The 21,522-nt window shown below is 36.5% G+C and overlaps 2 protein-coding genes across 3 annotated transcripts in view; one reads left to right on the top strand and one right to left on the bottom strand.

Annotated features, from left to right (window-relative positions):
- Positions 1 to 5,656, bottom strand: part of LOC138314980 (E3 SUMO-protein ligase ZNF451-like) — a 48,906-nt gene extending 43,250 nt beyond the window's left edge. The window contains exon 1 of the mRNA XM_069255664.1: positions 5,606 to 5,656. The gene's annotated coding sequence lies outside the window, so the exon portion shown is untranslated. The remainder of the gene's footprint in view (positions 1 to 5,605) is intronic.
- On the top strand, positions 6 to 15,366 carry LOC138314978 (RING finger protein nhl-1-like). Of its 2 annotated transcripts, XM_069255657.1 has the most exons (3): positions 6 to 88; positions 5,583 to 5,814; positions 12,549 to 15,366. In XM_069255657.1, exon 3 carries the CDS (start codon positions 12,561 to 12,563, stop codon positions 15,240 to 15,242), a length of 2,682 nt encoding a protein of 893 aa, XP_069111758.1. In that variant the 5' UTR covers positions 6 to 88; positions 5,583 to 5,814; positions 12,549 to 12,560; the 3' UTR covers positions 15,243 to 15,366. The 2 variants fall into 2 exon arrangements, with proteins under 2 accessions (XP_069111758.1, XP_069111759.1); XM_069255658.1 differs by lacking the exon at positions 6 to 88 and having other exon boundaries at positions 5,259 to 5,814.
- Positions 15,367 to 21,522: the final 6,156 nt, after the last annotated feature.

The raw sequence follows: 21,522 nt of genomic DNA on the forward strand, positions 1-21,522 counted from the left end.
TTACGTCATGAGGTGCATTTGATTAGGACGATTGGTCGGTAACGCATGGTCATCATGGTTGTGTTTACTTGTTTACAATCTAGTACCGGTAAGTTTTGCCATTTCTGAGACAGAATTCGTGAAAACTCATTCATTAATTATCAACATATTTCAAATATCGTTTGTAATGTTACTTACAACCTGTCACATGACATATTGGTTTTGTGGGTTGGCATTTATTCAGAAATTTTGCCAAGGGAGACCATCTTAGAACCTATAAATGTTTCGTTCCTTTTGTGTTTACTTTAACAGTAAGTTTGTTTCACCATCTTATCGAAACTCAGGGGCGGATTTAGGTTTTGAGGTTAGAGGGGGCGTGGGACAAAGCAAATCAGGCGAGGGGTCTGGGGGCCGCCTAGGCCCCCAGAAGCTCTCGAATAAATGGCGCAAAATCCTGCATTCTGAGGATTTCATGAACACATTTTCCAGAAAATAATCGAAGCCATTTAAGGATGTTTATTTATTGTTTTCGTGTCATATTTTTTATTTGAAGTTTTGATTGAATTTTTTTTACTTACAGAATTGCAATATCAAAATCTTAATATTTATATGGACATTTAAAGCGAAGAAGGGCGGGGGTCTGGGGGCCGCCTAGGCCCCCAGAAGCCCTCGGAGCGGGGGCCCCCCCCCCCCCCGAAGCCCTCGAATAAATGTACACTTTTTCCAAAAAATAATTGAAGCCATGTAAAAATGTTCGTTTATTATTTTTGACGTCTAATGTCATATTTTGAATATAAAGTTATAGAATTGCACTGCCTAAAATCTGAATATCTATTCATAGAGGCACGAAGCAAAGAAAAGGATGGGGGTCTGGGGGCCGCCTAGAACGAATATACTTACCCGGCCTACTATGCCTTTAGGCCGGGTACGAATTGGTCCCTATGTATCGTAGTGGAGCACTGCCTCCGAAAATCACTCGGGCACAGTTTTTCATACTTTTTTGAAGGTTTTGAAGTAATAGGGAACAATTGTAGCTCTAAAGATGACACCATTTTCAGTCTAAAAGTCTTTTTAGCTACAATATTGCAGCTAGGGTCCGCCTATTGAAGGTTTTTATAGGACTAATGAAAGTGTATGTGAACTTTTTTAACGATATAAGCTTTTACTTTTATACATTATCTGTCAGATTAGATAATTTATTTTTCCTAACTTACACAATCTTCATAATTCGTGTATTGGACAATGAAAGAAAAGAAGGTTAGTGGTCTTGTCTATGGCCATAAGGTGCCAGGAGCCATTGCTATCATCCTGTTTTCTAATAGGGAGCCTTTTGTCATGTGCATTAATTTTTTAACATCGTTTGCCTATCTTATAACATTATCGTTAAGATATGTTTTTATTGAAACAAAAAAGGAAGGCATCTGGCCATGGGGTGCACCCAGACCCTAGAAGCTCTCATTTTCTGTCGCATTCCACTTTTTTCTTTACACACATTTTCTTAGGACAAATAAAGGCTTCTAGAAGCATTCGGCGTCAGTAGTGATCTTGTAACTGGCGTTTTGAAAGTACGCACACATTTGTGAATTGATAGTCGGATTTAATACAGGACTTTAATGCTGATTCAAAAATGTGTATTATATCATTTACAACCTGGAAAACGAAGGGGATGATATATAGTCAACCAGCGAATACTCATGGCCAGCTACAATTCTTTCCACCCAACCCCCTGCCCCTTTTCTTTTATTGCTAAGGATATCGAGATATAACCTGTCAATATTGAATATTAATGACAATAAATTATCTAATATATTGGGAATTTATCGGGTTTTTTTTGGAAAAAGTAAATACTTGAAGGGATTTACATTGTACCTTTTAAGCGATGGAGATAAAACCTTAACTTACACGAAAAAAAATTATAATTATTCCATTGCGCCTGGATACAAGTATGTTCATGCATGTATGTACCACAAAGTCGAATACATTTAGATTTTAAAATGATAACATCAAACGGTAAAGGTAGGAAATGGAGCTTTCTGTCTAATTCTCACTCTTTATCTAATTCCTTAATTTTTTCCCTTTTTCCCTCTTTTTTTTTTCTTTCTTCCTTCTTTTCCTTCCTTCCCCTCTTTCTTTTCCCCTTCTTTTTCCTTTTTCTTTTTTTTCTCTCTCCTATTTTAGGGGGGGCGTACGCCGGGTCCGCCCCCCCTTGGATCCGCGCCTGATATAGACTAACTAGTTTATGTAATTAAATCGAATTTAGGTAGTCTTGTTGTAGATATTTATTTACTCAATGTTTCACTTTTTGTTCAATTTGACCTTGACCTTTGACCTACATAGGGCAGAGTTTAGCACCGCCTGTCATTTCAATGTCCTTACAGTGTCCAGAAGTCTTTTGGTGTATTTTCTGGTTAATATTTAGGTCATCTGACCCAAAGGGTCAGGATGACCTATTGTCGTCATGTTTCATCCGTCGTCTGATCCGCTGTGCGACGTGCGTTAACTTTTCACATTTTGAACTTCTTCTCAAGTTCTACCAGTGCGATTCAGCTGAAACTTACATGAAATGATCCTGACATGGTCCCGACCAAGTGTTGTTATTTTTTCGGGTTGATCCGAAATCCAAGATGGCCGCCACAGCCGTCATCTTGAAAACACATTTTGAACTTCTTCTCAAGTTCTACCTGTGCGATTTAGCTGAAACTTGCATGAAATGATCCTAACATGGTCCCGACAAAGTGTTGTTATTTTTCGGGTCGATCTGAAATCCAAGATGGCCACCACAGCCGCCATCTTGAAAACACATTTTGAACTTCTTCTCAAGTTCTACCGGTGCGATTTACCTGACACTTGCATGAAATGATCCTGACATGGTCCCGACAAAGTGTTGTTATTTTTCGGGTCGAGCCGAAATCCAAGATGGCCGCCACAGCCGCCATATTGAAAACACATTTTGAACTTCTTCTCAAGTTCTACCTGTGCGATTTGGTTAAAATTGCATGAAATGATCCTGACATAGTCCCGACAAAGTATTGTTACATCTCTGGTTGATCCCAAATCGAAGATGGCTACCATGACACTATATCTAATTAATTTCCTATATGTTAAGGCCCTTGGGCCTCTTGTTTGAAATAGAATTTGTTGAAAAAAATTGAAAATGATCCTAACATGGTCCTGACAAAGTGACACCATATATAATTAATTTTACTATTGCCAAAGTAGTCAGATGACCGTTAAGGTCCTTTGGGCCTTTTGATTTTAATACTTTTGGATGGCTTCTCCATAAAAAAGCAGAGACCCCCGAACCCCCCAAACACCAAAATCTCGCGCTTTCGGGCACTTGCAAAATCATCAAATACATCGTAAAACTCATCTTAGCCATTCTAAATCGTAATATGTTTCCCGGGGTCGACCACCAGACCCAAAAATCTCATGCCTTCGGCGCTCACACGCTAATTTGGCCAATTTGCGTATTCGTTAATTTCCATTTAGCGACCCCACTGTCTATAAATGTGTGCAAGGATTATATTTAATGATATATGAAAAAAGTATATAAAGTATATTTGGTTGTGTGTTGAATTAAGTAATCTCCTCCTGTAGGTGCGGCGCGGGGGGGCCCAGGGGGGACGGGGTTACAAAATATTGAGGACCTTTGCCCCCAATTATGTTTCATCTTCCTACGCCACTGTTGGACCACTGGGTTGATTTGTGTTCGGGGGCGAATAATGATGTCAAATAAGTTAAAATACTGTGTAAAAGAATGTGATGTCAAATAAGTTAAAATACACTGGGTAACTGATTTTAAGCCGCACATTAAATGTAGTTAAAAAGTCCATCTCTGAGTGTTCACAGGTCTGATAGTGGAAAAGGATGTGAGGATAAAGAACTAATTAATTTAAATGGATGACCTTGACCTTGTTTCAGGGACAGAGGGTCAGATAGTTAAGGGAGTTAACCATAAGTTAAGGGGTCATTTAAAGGCATGAAATCAGAATTCAATTGTTATAATACTCTAAAACATTCACTAGAGGTGTAACGATTCTTCGATGCATCAATGTATTGCATCGCTTGGTGGTGCATCGATGCATTGTGTGCAGTTTATTAGTATTGTGATACCTAAAAATAAAAATTGAACATTAAATTACCATTGATCAACATCAGCCAAACTTTGTTTAAGTAACAAAATGGCGGAATCCCACGAATAGCAAAAGACTAAACCTGTGTCAGCGCCTGTGGCCTATGTCACCTATAGGCCACTTGCTGGCCTTATTTCATGTTTCTATCTATTAAATCTAGAAACGGAACATATGAAATATTCTTATGACTTATTGTAGACGAAAGCGACTAAGTTGGACTAACCCTTACTAATGTCACCTATACCCAAAGTGGAAAAGTTAAAAAAGCCTATTTGTCCATAACTTACGGGAATATGCCCTTTGCAGCAATATTCATTATCGCACATTGTAAACATGATAATTTGAGCAAAGGATTACCAAGCTTTATGAAATTTAAAGTGATAATTCATTCTACGAGAACATGAAAATTTGTATGTAAATCGGAAAACCCCCAGTTCTAATGGAAATTAGATCAGTCGGTTTTACTGTGATATGTCAGAAAATCCCATGGTGGTGAAATGCGTGTGAAATGTTCACTCACTCGCTGTCCGCCATTACACATTGTGGTCGAATATCTTGTATGCCGAACCCAGTCCCTTGCTCGTAGAGTAATGCTACTTTTGTCTAGAACTGCTCAAATCGCTCTGACAGAAGTGTGTTTACCTTATTAGGTGAATTGTTTTGCCTAAAAAGTCATTATATCACCTCCACAGTGGTTATGTAGTTTGTTTAACGTGCGTGACTTTGGCTCGGGTATGGGTACAGCGTACATATTGTATCTGCTTAATCGTACTGATCAACGACATGTAATTACAACGGTATCAATTAAACTACTGAATAATGACGTGGAATTTGTCAATATCTTATGTTATATGTTTCATAAGAAATGTAGAACAATAAATTTATGCCATATTTTGCTTCTTGGTTGTGTAAAAGAATTAACCTGAGTGAATTGTCCCTTTAATGTGTAAGCAGACTAATATAACAGTAAGATTACAAACAAATTTGAAAATCAGAATTAATATCAGTCACTTTCAAAGTATTGCTACTGAATCTAAAAGTTTGTGTTTTATTAAATATCTCCTCTTTGAAGAATTTTAAACCCCCAGATTATTTACCAGGTATAGGAATAAATACAATATGGTACATGATACAATATTGAATATTCCTTCGATTATTGCAATGTTTTTAGATATGAGAGCTGATTTCCAATATGATGATAAAAAGTTGTAATGACAAATTGACTTTTACTAGTGATATGCTGAAATTGCATTGGATTTTTCATTGGATGAATTAATTACTGTGCTGCTGAAGTATTTCCAGTATCATGATAAAACATTCTAACATGTGCTACTGGTAATGTTGTTTATCATGTACATCGATGATTTCACCAGACAAATTATTAAATCCTATGGTGCTGAGATGTTTATAATACAATTGAAACTGTCTCATGGATATTATAATGTAGTGATCTGTTGCCAATGTTTACAGGCCACCAAGATGACCCGTCACACCTCCGGATTCCTCCTATCCTGGGATTACACTAGTCCCCATCACTGGGCACACAATGATGATGACGAGCCCCTTGGTCTCCTAGCCATGTGATGCTCATACACTCATCAATCTACTGTTGGCTGAGGTACAACAACGCACATGCATATTTCTGCGTTTACTCTGTGTGATATCATTTAGAAGAAGGGCTGATGTAGTGATGATGCTTGATGTAAGTATATACATCAAACTTATACCAGCAGATTTATGTGTTCATTTTTCTCAGAGAATATGCCTGATTTCTTGTATTACAGAGATATATGAATTACCAAATAGCAATGTAAAATATGGTAGAAATATCATAAAATAACATTGTCAGTGGTAAAAGTACCAAGAGGTTAAGTGATAGAGTTTGATGTTAATTGTGTCTAATTTGTCATAGAAAACATAAATTGTTTGTTGTTATCACTGGAGAAAGGAATGGATGGTCAATTATTGTCTTGATGATAGTTATATATTAAGAATTTCAATTCATTTTCATGTGGTTATAGTCTACTAACGATGCTCGTCAGTAGGTCAAATATGTAAGGCTGGGATATACATGTACCAGGGAGTCAATTTATTTATATTATGCTATACAATTCAGGTGTGCTACAGGTAATGTGTGCTATACTGGTAAGATGTGCTATAGGCCAGGTGTATAACTAAAGGTGATGTGGATTATATAGGTCAAGTGTGCTACAAATAAGGTGCTATATAGGTCAAGTGTGCTACAAATAAGGTGCTATATAGGTCAAGTATGCTACAGGTGATGTGAGTTATATAGGTCAATTATGCTACAGGTGATGTGGACTATATAGGTCAGGTGTGCCACAGGTGATATGAGTTATATAGGTCAAGTGTGCTATAGGTGATGTGGACTATATAGGTCAAGTGTGCCACAGGTGATATGAGTTATATAGGTCAAGTGTGCTATAGGTGATGTGGGCTATATAGGTCAGGTGTGCTACAGGTGATATGAGTTATATAGGTCAGGTGTGCTACAGGTGATGTGAGTAATATAGGTCAGGTGTGCTACAGGTGATGTGAGTAATATAGGTCAGGTGTGCTACAGGTGATGTGAGTAATATAGGTCAGGTGTGCTACAGGTGATGTGAGTAATATAGGTCAAGTGTGCTATAGGTGATGTGGGCTATATAGGTCAAGTGTGCCACAGGTGATATGAGTTATATAGGTCAAGTGTGCTATAGGTGATGTGGGCTATATAGGTCAGGTGTGCTACAGGTGATGTGAGTAATATAGGTCAGGTGTGCTACAGGTGATCTGTAATATATAGGTCAGGTGTGCTATGATTTTGTATATCAATATGAATATTTGCTCTGTATAGAGGAACACGCAAGTATGTACTATTTTAATGAAGATAAGTTTTAGATGGTGACAAGTTATTACAACCAACAAAGAGGCCTAATTAATCCCAGACCTCCCTAACCCAGCAGGCTGCAGGATAGGAACCATAACACATCTAAATGGTTTATTTATAAACATAGTAGGGAGCCTGATAGCCTAGTACAGCATCAGTTGTGTAGGATGGTACAGCAGTAGTAAGATGGTACGGAGGCTGGACAGTTATCAGTTTGTATAGGCAGTGCCTTTAGTACCAGTACACACTCTTCCAGGGAGTTTATATGGAATATATCTGGACTAGGAAGTACTGGATTCATTTGTACAGATAGTGTCTGTGGTATCGCTGCTCTCTAGGGATGTGAAGCCAATAATAGTCGGTTGTGGAATTTATATGATAAAATTTTAAAAAATTCTTCATGGTAAGTATAGCATTGAAATGTATACTATGTGTACCTATATTAGTTTGCAGGAAATTAATTAATTAATTTATTTATTTATTCAAAGCATTATTTTAAATAGTTGATTTTTTTTCTGATGACTATAAAGAGATGAGACCATTTTCATGGTTACTAATAATATACAATGTTTCCCTTCTTGTCTAATTTTAGACATTTTATGTTTTTCTTTTTTCATTCCATGCACTTTTGAGAAAAGAAAATTAAACTCAATATTTATTTTTGACTGTTAAATGAAAAATAGTTTTAAGAAATAATACATGGAGTCCCCAGTATAATAGTGGAGTCAAAGCTATTGAAAGTGTATATTGAATAAAGGAGTATTTTCAAATCAATATTGTAGAGAATTAACTACCAAATGCAGTAGTAATAGACACTGACAGTTACTGAAATCAGCTCTAGAAAAAGATATTGTCTGGGAGTGATTGACAGGCAGAAAGTCAATCTATGAATGAATTTTGCACTGTAAAGACATTTAATGCAAATACTGGAGGCAGAACTGACGTGTGTCTATAAAACAATACAATCATGGAGTTAAAATTACATGCTTGGATCTATTTTGGGATTTAAGTACTTTGAAGGATATTTTTGTTAATATGCTCAGTTCTTAAGTATAATTTACATACTTTGGGGCAATTTTTTTCAAAGACTAATTTATTAGGTGTTTCTGTACCTCTGGATGGTGAGTTCAAAACCCAATCGGGATCATTGCCAGATACAGACCATGAGTTAGAGGTTTGTCTCCAGATACTCTGGCTTTTCCTTCTAAACTGGCTTATCCTTAAATGACCTGTAAAACAAAAACAAACCAATATATATAATGGTTACATGCCTTTCAAGTGAATCAATTCATTTGGAGTCACCATCTTGATCATATGAGTTTTCACTAAGGACTCTGGTTTTCTCATACAGAATGAGGGGTTGAAATGGTATTATAGTTAATGAATACATTACTAGATGTTAATTGTTATATAGATGTAGTAGAGGCATATGACTGTATGTAAGAGATTAACCCCAAAAATACTTGGCCACCAGACAAACTTAGCCGACATTGATGATAAATTATTGGCCTAGCATACTGTACGATTCAACAAAGAACTTATTTATATGCCTGGGGTATATGTAATTAGAACCAGACTTCGCCATACCTAGATGTTTACATAACTACATCTCATCTTAGTAGGCCATGTACTGCATGTAATGTGCAATGTGAAAATATTGCAGTGTAAAATAATGCTGTGTAGGGATTGGAACTTTCAGTTGATGTATATAGTAGATGTTTTCGTGAGAATGATGATGTTAAAATGACTTCATAAACAAAGACGAATAAATTGTCATATGCCCCTATAGTTACTTTGAAGTCAAAAGTGATGAGAATGATGGGACTGACCATTGACTAACAAGTACTGACCAGTGTTTTGATGTCCACAGTATTTACCCATGTCTGTTGTGTAAGGCGAGGAGGGCATGTTTGTCTTACAGATATTTACAATCTTAATTATTCCTCCACTATGAAATGGCCGGGGCCATGTGGAAGGCAGGCATATGGTGCAGTACTGATATATGTATGGTTGTCTTGTTCTTCCTGTCCTGATTTTGTAAATACAGGTACATAAAACATAGTTATAGTATTAATTTTATGTTGTTAAGAGATGAGATTTGATTAAACTTTCAAGTGTTTTGATGAAATCACTGACTTTGATGTTGGGTAAGGTGAGCGAGTAATGAAGGGGGTTCCGACACCTTTGGGTTTAAGTGTGAATCATAAGTGGGACAGTTGTCAGGACTTTAAAGATGATTGATTTTATCACTAAAACTTTCTCCTTAAATGACCGATATACAGCTGTCAGTACTTTTAGATCGTAGCTTTAAAAAAAAAAGCCTAATAATTTAGGTGGTCACTGAAAACCATAAAGATTGGTGGATCTAGTGTAAATTTGACACAGATATCTTTCATTTCCTCATAAAATCCATAGGGACTTTGACTGTTTGAAATGCCCGAACATATTACCACAAGGCCTCAACCTTTGGATGACAAGTTTGCATGCTGGTCAGTTCCCAGGTACTGACCATTGATTGGTGGTTTTTCTCCAGGTACTCCGGCTTTCCTCCGCCTCCTATACCTGGCATGTCCTTAGATGTCTGACTGTTAAAAGGATGTTAAAATAAACCAAACTAAATTATGTGGGGAAAAATCTCTTATCTTATTCTTAATTTACATCACATCACATCACCGTATAATTTGGCATGTGTAATGCTATCTGTGGCATAGAATCTTGGACTGAAGCTGTAAAGATAGACTGGCAGTAATGAAGGAGAAAATTAATTGACTACCTGAGCTAAGGTCACCTAAATATAACCAAGACTGATGGAATATCCTAGCTCTATTAGCTTAATGTCAGTCCGGATTGAGAGAGCTCAGTGAGGCATAATGTAAACTAGCATTTCGAGTCTTGCATAATATGGATGGAATTAGTCATGTTTTGCATTGTCCTGATTTCTTTTCTTGCATGTGTGAGAGAGTTGAGGATAGTGTTGTCCTGTTCTGTGTACATGTTTACATCCATGAGAAAGACAAACAGGAGAGGGAGGGGTGCTGAATACCAATCAGCTGAGTGTGTCTACATGTCATCTGGGACATTGGCACATGATTAGTCTGACACAAAAGATGATGAGCAATGGAAACGTGTGATTGTAAGGCACAGTGGCAGGGTTCTCTGTCAACTCAAAATGATTGAAGTAGACAATTATGTACCCTGCTTGCCATGGCCTGTCTTTTTAAAATAAGCTTCTTCAGGTTCCATCATAAAATCAAAATTATTTCATACCCTGTAGTAGAATCAGCTTCATATACTAGTAGTCTGGTCATGCTGCATATATCTTAAGAATAATCCTAGGGTCTCAATTCATTTACACACAGATTTTATGTATAATCTTCTGCCAGCAGCACAGACAACTGGCTTCTGGTCAGGAGATAATTAAAACAAGGTAGAAGAATGTAAACTATCTCTTGACCACTGGCTAAAACTCTTGACCTAAACTATACAGACTGAACCACAGGATCTCAAGCTACAGGAACTATAAAAATTCCTTTGCCAACAGCTGATCAGGTGGCTACTGATTTTTGACCCCATCCTTATCTCCTACATTGATTACTTTGACCTCTCTCCTGTACCTTCTGCACTTGTCTTCTCCATTCCTGATTGACTAGCACTTATGTTTCTGTCCAACTGTTCGGGGTCAAGTGAGGTATAAAATATCTCATGTTGATAGAGTAATAGCTGAAGATTACTGCCAGACTATGTATGATAACTTTTAAAGATCATGTAGGGTTTATGTGTGTATTAATTTGAAGCTCTTTCTGCTAGTGCTGAAGAAGGAAAGATTATTTATTATGAAAAGGAGAATTTACTTTATGTAAACTTAAATTCTTAACTTCTTAAATTCTGGGGTTAGGGGTTACTTCAAACTAAAACACTTAAGTTACTTAGGAGTTGAAGGAGACTATTTGTTTTAGAGATTTAAATGGTTATTAAAATATTAAAGAGGCATATCAAAAAGCAAATGATAAAGAATCAATACCCGGTAACCAGTGGAAGAATTATAATTTTGTAGAAAATCAAGAACTCTTAATTGTCACTCATATACAATCAGTCTATAGCATTAAGTATGTGAATGATTTTATCATTGAATTGATACATGTATATTGAGTGCTGCACCTGTGAAGTGTTGTTATCCAAAATTAAGACAAAGTCTGGAAATAAGCCCATCTACAAATTAAATACCTTTTTTGTATAATTATATTTTTAAGTAAGTCCTTAATTTTAGGCAAACAAAATCTAGTAAATTTGAAGGTCATTTATAAGGATGTACCAAACATTGGGAATGGAAGAAAGTCAGACTTCCTGGAGAAAAAATCACTTACCAACAGTTATATTCTGGCAACTGCCCCATTTCTCATCGATCTTTTGACCTATTAAACATGTTTGAACTATAAAGATGGTTATGGCTTCGCGGTTTATTTAGAGTACACTCAAATTTTTGTGTTATATCTCCATCACATGAAAAATCTATTCAAGGTAATCCTTAAACAACTTGAAGCCTTTTTCAAATAAGGGAGACAATTTTTGTTACATTACGGGGGAGACAATCTCGTATTAGTACTAGTGTTGTTATACTAGTTAAGACAATCTACAATCTACCGGTATAATTGCATATGTCTTATGGCTACTCTTAGTAGTCTAGTTCAAATCCCAAAAAATCTTTTTAACAAGTAAGAAATATTTGTTAGAAATGCAATTCAGAGTACCATACTTTTAAAAAAAAATGTTCGTAGATAACATTGCCAATTTATTTTTTGTGTAAAACAAATCTGAATAAAGATACTAAAGTTCATCAACCAAAAAATTTATTACAAACCCTGAATAAGTATCCTCTGAGGTGTTGCTCCCTTGTGATGTAGAACCCGATATTGACGATTAATGTTTAAGGCCACAGCTGTTGATCTGATTTATAAAGCCTAATCGGAATTGACTGTTAAAGTGTCATTCATTATCTTATGAACATCAATTTGTAACACATAGTTGTTATTTTATTGTAATGGGAAACTTTGAAGGTACTGTAATCTATAAGTACAATTTGGGCCTATAAACTTTTGACTTTATTTCTCAATCTTTGCTAAGATCTTGTAGGAATATGGTAATAGGGTTTAATGCCAGAGTGGAGATATTCACTTTAATTATGCATATTTCACAGGCAGGCAGAAATCGTGAAAATATATTGATGTAGTTAGACATGAAAATGCGAAATTGAATCTCATGAATTTGTTATTTTTGTTTCAATAGCTTCTAACTGATGAAAGGCTTAATCTTATAATGTTACAGCTTGTTTGGTATGTTAAAAAAAGGAGAAAGGAATTACCTGTCGATTTTTCACCAATTGCTGTGTTTAACTTATAAGAATGTATAAAGAGCCAATTGTTATTACACACTTTTATCTGAGCCAACAAGCTTACATAATAGTATTAAGTCATAAAGTTTAATTTACAGCTAATTTCCAGTAAATATTTACTTTATGTTAATATGTGTTTATCTATTGTGTGTTTCAGGACTAAACCACAATGGCCGAAGATCCCCAGGAGCTGTCTTACTCCTCGGAGCACATAGAACAACTTCTCCAGTGTGCTATCTGTCTAGACAGATTCAAACAACCGAAACTCCTACCATGCCAACATACATTTTGTGAAACTCCATGCCTCGAGAATCTCGTCAATTTTCTCACAAGAAGTATCAAATGTCCTGAATGTCGCGCTGAGCATCGTGTCCCCTATCAAGGGGTATCATCGTTTCCCAACAATCTAACAATCAGGAACTTCTTGGAAATTCCGACTAAACGTATCCGGCGGACAAGTGGCGGGACAGGTGATGGAGCCGGGGGTTCGACTGTGGCACCTAGTAGCAGTGGTATAGTAGGGAGTAGTGGAGGAGCATGTGCCTCCAGTGTAGGATCACAGTATATAAATGCTGTTGTCCAGGAACGCGAACCACCCACCGCAGCAGCATCTCGGACTGGATGTATGATTTGTACAAGGGAGACAACTCTGTCGCGATGCGCTCACTGTGACCAAGTCATATGTGACGCTTGTAAGCGTTCTCACATGGACCATGTTAAGCTTGATGTAGCACGACTTGTAAGTCAGATACGACGTGGCATACCTCATATGTCTGACGCTGTTAATCACATGGAGATAAAGATCGAGGCTTTACGACAACGATCTGAAGCTGGTAAAGCGGAAATCTCGGAAATCATAGAAAAGTACATCACAGATCTCCGGGCACGACAGCGTGTTTTACACAGTGAAGTAGAAATGTTTCTTCTTGGGGAGATTCGTGCTCTCAGGATGCACCAAGAAAACCTAGAAGTGGAGATGGCTAGTATAGCTAGTTTCTGTGACACAAATGAGTCCAGTCTCAGCAGGTCCCAGCAAAGTGTACCAGACGAAGAGGTCGTGGAGGCCAAGAAACAGTGTGTGGAGTACATGGAACTATTACGTTCCTACGAATTAGGCAACTACCCTACTCCGAGGGAAAGGTCTCTTCAATTCTATATGGAAGAAAATAGGCTATCAAATGCTATTGCTGGTTTTGGTGAAATTGTTACAAATAATTCTCAGTCAACTTCTGAGTCATCTGCTTCCTCTAGAGATTCTTCACCCCTCGTGTCTTTAACAAATGTTGTGTCCACATCGTCTTCATCTTTTACCACCCCTACCACGTCTGCCGTCTCTACTGTCAGTTCGGGGACCATGAATACTGACCGAGCCCTGGCTCTCATCAGGGGGAGTCACCTCAACGCTTTTACAACACCTTCATCCCCAGACTCCAACCCGGAACCGCGGAGCAATCCCGCTCCCCGTAGGTCACTTCAGGAGAGGCGACGTGCACACATGTCTGATACAAGAATTGCTGGGCTAATGGCAGGTGGAGGAGGAGGAGGTGGTGGTGGTGGTAGTGGTGGTGGAAGTGGTGGGAGCTCAAGTCCAAGGACTTCGACAGCCAGTGCTTTAAGGGAGCGCCGCATGAACCGCAGTTTGAGTACAGGGGCTTCTCTTTTTACATCAGGTGCAGGTCTCCCCACTCAGCCTTCTAGCTCTATACAGGAGGAACTGTCACCCAGTCCATCACCACGACCGAGGAGGATGGAACGAAGTAACACTTTCAGCAGAGAAGATAGTAACACTGGCACAGAAGTGGTACCTTCGTCCTCCCGTGTGAGTTCAGCTGATGCTCGTCCCACCAGGGCAGCTGATGCTCGTCCTTCTAGGGCTAGACCACCAGTCCGCTTTAATGTGGGACTTGATGACAATGGAAGTTCTGGGGAGCTACCAGGGCTAGAGCTTTTGTCTTTCTCTGACAATGAGAGCTGTGTGGTGACTACGGCAACAAACAACTATCAGGACAAAGGCCGGGCTATCATCAGATTCGGACAGAGAGGTACAGACTTTATGCAGTTTACCTGGCCACGAGGTGTAGCTACGTCGCGCGATAATAATATACTTGTGGCTGACAGTAGCAACCACAGAGTACAAATCTTTGACTCTGTTGGCAAATTTGTGAAAGTGTTTGGATCTTATGGCCAGGGAGAGGGTGAGTTTGATTGCCTAGCAGGAATTGCTGTCAACAGTTTTGGCCAGATCATTATATCTGACCGTTACAACCACCGCTTACAAGTCTATAATCGTCGCGGTGAGTTTGAATTGGCTTTTGGTACAGAAGGATCAGAACAGGGACAGATGTTGAATCCTTGGGGTGTTGCCTGTGATAATATGGGCTTCATTTATGTGTGTGACAAAGAAAACCATCGAATTCAAGTGTTTCAGTCAAACGGTCGATTCGTCAGAATGTTTGGATCCATTGGACACCGCAACGGTTTGTTTGAAAATCCTCATTATGTGGCAATTAGTCCTGATAATAAGATTTTTGTCAGTGACAGCAGTAATCATCGGATACAGGTTTTCTCCATGTATGGGGACTTCCTGTTTACATTCGGATCTCCAGGAACCATGGAAGGCCAGATGAGATTCCCTAAGGGAATTGCTATTGACGACCAAGGATTTGTAGTGGTTGCCGATTCAGGTAACAATAGAGTGCAGGTTTTCCGTGGGAATGGCAGGTTCTACTGTATGTTTGGAGCCTATGGCAGTGACAATGGACAATTCAAGGGCATTGAAGGAGTTACAATACTTAGTAATGGAAATATTATTGTGAGTGATAGAGAAAATCACAGAATTCAGATTTTCTAAATTCTGAAAAATTTTGCCTCAGTTTCAAGTATCATCAAGCTGATTCGCTTACATAGGACGAGAACTTTTGCTGTACTTATATGTATAATGGTGCTTACATGAAGAGTGGATTCATACATCTTAATTATCAGGGCTTGTGTTTTAATTGTTCAGAGACGTAGGTATGCTGTGTGAGCTCAACTTATGATGCTACCCAGATTTTGTGATAAGATGATATCGTACCTCAGAACATTTCTCTGGATAGTATTAAGACAGTGTAGCATATGTAGATGTACATAATACCCAGAGCATACACAATTTTACCTGTGCTTTCATAGTGATTCAGACATGCAAAAACAGGGCATGGGAATTTTGCGCACACATCTGTTGCAGAACTCTGCTGTTTTCATATACACATGATTCATCCGTCGTCGTTACCATAGTTTCTCATCATTCCGGGTCTCCAGAAAGCTTGGAAAATGTTGTGTAACATCTGCAGTTTATTTGGCTAAGTTAAATCTATTTATGTATCTCAGAGATGAAAAGATAAATTCCCGTTGTAGGGAAAATATTATCTTTATGTCTGAGAGAAATATTTCTAATTTCAAAGTTATGAATTTCTAGTAGGTACTATTTCTAAACAAAATCATTAAATATAACAACACTGTCACACTTTAAAAATTTCAGTAGTTAAATTTTATAAAATAACACATGTGTACATAGTGCAGTGAGTACCAAATAGTAACTTTATAGCATATTTCTGTACATGATTTAAACAGGTTATCAAATGGTTCCTTTTCAGATAAGTTTAAATACTCTGACATCACTAGATGGTAATTATATTCTGATATGTTATTAAAGTCGAAAGTATTTTCGGTAGGGAATTTTAGCCAAAAAGAACAAGATTGTTAGATATAAGTAGTAAATGAACATCATCACATTTCATTGAAGTATTACATACTTGCAAAAAAAAAAGTAATGAAGCAAAAAGGTTTGCATCATCCAAACTGGCAGATGTTTCATTATCAATGTGGTGCTGAATATAGGCCGGAAAAGGCTCAAGTCATGATGTATCCAGTTGTCTTCCTTCATAATTACTGTAATATGTCCCACATGTCGGCCATGTTACATCACGTCAATCATCCCACAACATTCCCACCGTCTGGCTACTGTTAGACACAATATACACATAGTGTGTTACACAACGTTAAAAATAACTTTACAATTCATGCTAAGAAGACAAGGACTTACTTATTTTCCAATCTAGTATCATCATTCTTACAAAATCTATAGCAAGTTAGTACATGTAAATGTAAATGTAATGTAATGCAATGTAAATGATTTTTGAAATATGTTAGTTATTTGAGAGATTTTTGTATCTTTCTGTACATTTTGGCATTATTTATTTGTGTAGGCAATTATCTAAACAAATACCTCTACTTTTCTAAAGGATAAAATTGCACTATCTAACTGTATTAATTTACCATGTCTACACAGAAAATATTTAACATTAAAACCTTCCTCTTGGATTTATCAAAAGAAATCTTATCTATTTTCATTTAATTTGCATTTGATTGAATGAATATGCGTATCAGCTATGTGCTTTCTGAAGTTGATTATTTTTGTAATGAAATTGCCTACATGGCCATAGTAATACTAAATTTACAGTCTTTAATGTTAAGTATCACTTGTTTCTATCTAATGTTTGTGTACAGTTTTTGAAGTTGTTTCTCATTAACTTTCTGCTTCATTTAACATGTAGGTATGTGATGTTGATTTTTGAACATGGTTCAAATTGCATAAAATTTACCATGATTTTTTTTGCTTTACAAAGATAAACATACTTATCAGTATCTGTTTTCAAATTTATCTCCTTAATCTTTCTTGATTTACTAAAATTCTTAAAAAGGAAAGCTTTACATATGTTACGGAAAACCTCCTGATTTAAGGAACATTCCTTCAGCTTCGTAATGTTTTCTATGTAAAATGAATATTGGCATAAAACTTGAATTTGGCCCATCATATTTCAAAGCTGATACATATTTAAGGTATTAAGCAGATTTAGCTATCCAGAAACCCATACAAGTTTCTTTAAATTTCTTTAAATGAACGATATAAACATAATGTATATCTTGTCAGTAACCCAGATCATGCTTTTGCATATGACCAATGTTGATACATTATTACTGCCTGTCCAAAAAATCCGTCCATATTTATAGACTGTTTACATTTATTTATTTCCGTATATACAAATGTGCTGGTAACAATTCTTTATTAAAGCTTTATTATGTACAGGGAGATCGCTTAAGTCTAGTACACTTGTACACGTATTATAATTCAGTTACTAGAAGTACTTGTAAATTCTTTATTGTTTATTTATTTACATTTATTTACTGTATTTATTTGTTTAATATGTATCGTTACCATATTTTATTCACGTCTAAAGACACAAATATATGGAATGTGTTCACTGTCAATTTCTTTGTGGTTAAGTTTGACCCTGTTTAAGAACTTAAAATATTATCAATTTTTAAAGGAATTAATGAATAATCAAGAATTATGAAATCAAATTAATGTGTTCTAATTTTGAAGACTCAATTTCTATATTATCAAGCAATACTTTTCAAATTTAGTCCAGATTTGATGTGTTCTGATCTACTAAATTGATCCTTGCTTGTGTTCATTTGATCATTTTACGGCCATTTTGTATGACATCAGGTGTTGATTTTATTTATAGCAGTTTGTTTCTGCAATGATGGTTTATTCAAATCGCCTTTTGTTTGTGGTTAATTACATATCCATCTCCAGTCCTTCCAATCACCTTTTGTTTGTGGTTAATTACATATCCATCTCCAGTCCTTCCTTCTAAAAGTAAAAAGAATTAATAAGGATGAGTTTGTCTTAAAGAAAGTATGTACATGTATACGGTACTGAAGAGATCTTTCTCATACTTTATCTGTAGTCATGCACTAGTCAGGTATAAATTGATCAAACATTAACATGGCTCACAGTCAGAAAAAATTCATCATATATTCAGATAATTAACTCATTCACCCCTGACATTTTATAATAAGCTGTTCCAGCTTTATTTTAGAAGAGTTCAAATGTGTCTGCATGGGTGATGAATGAAGTGGATATTATTCAGTGATGAACATCAAGACCATATTAGGTTCTCTTGCTGATTAATTGCTCCATGTACAACTTATTCATATCCCTCTTAAGATCTAATAAAGGGTCACATGAATTTGATGTTGTAGAATTTTTTAATCGCAAGATCTCAAGGTTTCATATTCAGCTTAATATACAAAAGGTTATGTGATGAGGATTGCCAGTGAAGTTTTTGTCGGTGAATCATGTTTAAACTGTAAATCTTTGTTATTGAAATTGGACATAATAGTCTTGGGTGTTGTGTGTTACTGCCAATGAAATACTGTATAGCTGGTTATTTTTGCGGGTTTATTTTCATGATTTCAACAAGAAAATTTAATTTTTATGATTTAAAATTTTTTCCATTTTGCTATAAGGGTGCATATATTCCATCAATCATTCAATATTTCGTGAATCATGTTTTCACGTTCAAAGCAATGCCCCGCGAAATCATGAAAATATCTTCCCAGCGAGGTATATGTCTAAAGAAATCCTTGGTTTTAAAATGCTTTATATTAGTATATCTGTGATGTTAATTGCTCATTTGATGAACTTGTCATCGTGATTCAAATTCCGTTTCGTAGCTCAAAGGTTGTATGTGGTGCATGTGATATTTTATGTACAAGTACTGAGTACAGTTATCATGAAAAAGTCACTGAAACAATATGTCAAAATAATTACTTTTGTTGTTTATTGTAACATATTTATGAGGTTAATATTCCACTGGTGCACATGCAGTTTTCTAAAAAATTATGCTAAAATAATCTCTACTTCAGATTTGCTTTGTTTTATTGAATTATGTTTTAATGATTAATTAATTAATGATTTATTAACATTCAATTAATGATATAATAATATAGTGTCAAAGACAAAAGGAAAATTTCCTTAATTCTGTTGTGTTTCTCATCGTGATTTTTCCTTTCGTAGCTCAAAGGTTGTATGTGGTGCATGTGATATTTTATGTACAAGTACTGAGTACAGTTATCATGAAAAAGTCACTGAAACAATATGTCAAAATAATTACTTTTGTTGTTTATTGTAACATATTTATGAGGTTAATTCCTTAATTCTGTTGTGTTTCTCTGTTCATTTGAACCGTGAATGCTTCAGGTATTGGTGTATGCGAACGGTAAGGTTTGTAAGTACATAAGTGTATACTAGATAACTTTATATTGAGTGCAGAGAACTGGAATATGCAGGGAAAACATGTAACAAAGCCTTGTTGTGTTATGTAAGTTTATCAAAGGCTAGTTTTCTGAGGCAGGAGTGGTTATTAGGTTAGCTATGGTTAATTTGCCATATTTCTCTTCTTCTCCCGATCAGGTGTGGCATGGTAATTGTGGAAGACAAAGAGCGGTGCACCACAGGGGATGCTACAGAGTTGAAATTCACAGGGGATGAAATTAATTTTTGGATTTTTCGGATATTTGCCAAGTCTTTGTTAGAAGCCTGCAGGTCACTAGGTGTGAGCTTCATGTCAGCTTTGTTTTTAATATTTGTAGGATGCATGTAGAGGTAGTCAGTGCATACATACATTACATTGATATTGGTGAAATACCTACGGTAAGATATGCCGTAGTCATGACTCCCTTATTTCATAATATCTAAATGAAAGTATACAAAACCCAGAGGATCTGTCTACTAGAAATCTTACCCACCTTAATTGTATTTTTATCTGAAGCTGACCTTGTTTTCAAAGCATTAATTCAGAACCCTGTTTTACCTCTACACAGTTAGCTTGAGTCTGTGTTAACTTGACACTCTCTATAATGAAACCTGTCTATATCATATTACTGAACCTGTCTAATGCTGACCCTGTACAATATGACTAGCATTATTGTGTTATCACATATTGGCTTGGGTTTGATTTAATGTCCTATTAACAACCATGGTCATTTAAGGATATGCCAGATTTAGAAAAAGAAAAGCTGGAGTACTTGGAGAAAAACCAGCAATCAGTATCTGTTAACTACCCCACATGGGACTCAAACTCGTGATTAAGAAGTGAGGGGCTTGTGGGGACATGTTAAAACTTGTCCACTGTGGCGGGGGACTTGTTTTTAAATGCTTGACATGGGGATAAACTCAAACCTGGTTCAAAGGAATGTAGCAGAACTAGAGTGGTATGATCACCAACAAATTTATTCAGCGCTCAATTAATCCTTGTGTAGAGATCCAGGGGTCCTGGGTTTGAACCCCCAGTCTGTCTGTGTACCACTGATATAGGCCCCGCCAACCATTCATCACTGTTATTATACTAATTCTTCACTAATTGGAGTAAATGTCACATTCTCCAGGAGAACATACGAGGTACTTGCCTCCATTCCTAAGATGCCAGTCTGACGGCTCTCATTTTTTCCGTCGCAATTCATGGGAACAAAACATGACACACTTTTCTGTTAGACCAGCCTGTAAGTAATAATGGCCGTGATAAAAACCTACAAACATTTCCTCTAAGTTATCGCAACATACTGTGGAGATCAGATATTGATGTATTTTACAACTTTTATCTTTTTCATTTACGTGTTGAATGTTAGGGCCAGATTCGGGAACATTTTTTGAAATCCTTTGTGTTTTATTGGTTTTTGTTTGTATATAGAGCCATGGTTACTGTGAGGCTGCCAAACACCCCCACAGACCTCAACAGATTGTAACAACTCTCGAGATGTATAGCTTAATCTGAACCTCAGTCACTCAATATACAATGTTACGTCATACAATGTTTATATTGGGTTTTCAATCATAACAAATATTACAGTTTTCTTGTAAACAAAACGTTAAGACTTTTTGTCCTCCCATTTGAATTCCACTTTACAAAGATAATCATACACAGTCAAACCTGTCTATATGGATCATCCAAGGGGTGAGGGAAAAGTGGTCTCCAAGTGGTCTTTATACACAGAGCAAATTGGCCATTTAGGACCCTAAGAAAGTTGTCTTGATAAGCAGGTGGTCTTTATACAGAGATGGTCACTGAGGCAGGTGTCACTGTTCTGTTAGTCCTTTTACTTGGACATTGTTCGACAAAAAGGATAAAAAAACTTTTCTATCGCCCCCTGAATTAGATACCTAATCATAACCAGACATCCTCAAATTTGTTGGATTTTTATTGAATTCTAAAAGAAATAATCTGGATATTAAAGTTTTCTATATG

Source organism: Argopecten irradians, chromosome 2 (genome assembly GCF_041381155.1).
Source record: "Argopecten irradians isolate NY chromosome 2, Ai_NY, whole genome shotgun sequence".
Lineage (NCBI taxonomy): Eukaryota > Metazoa > Mollusca > Bivalvia > Pectinida > Pectinidae > Argopecten > Argopecten irradians.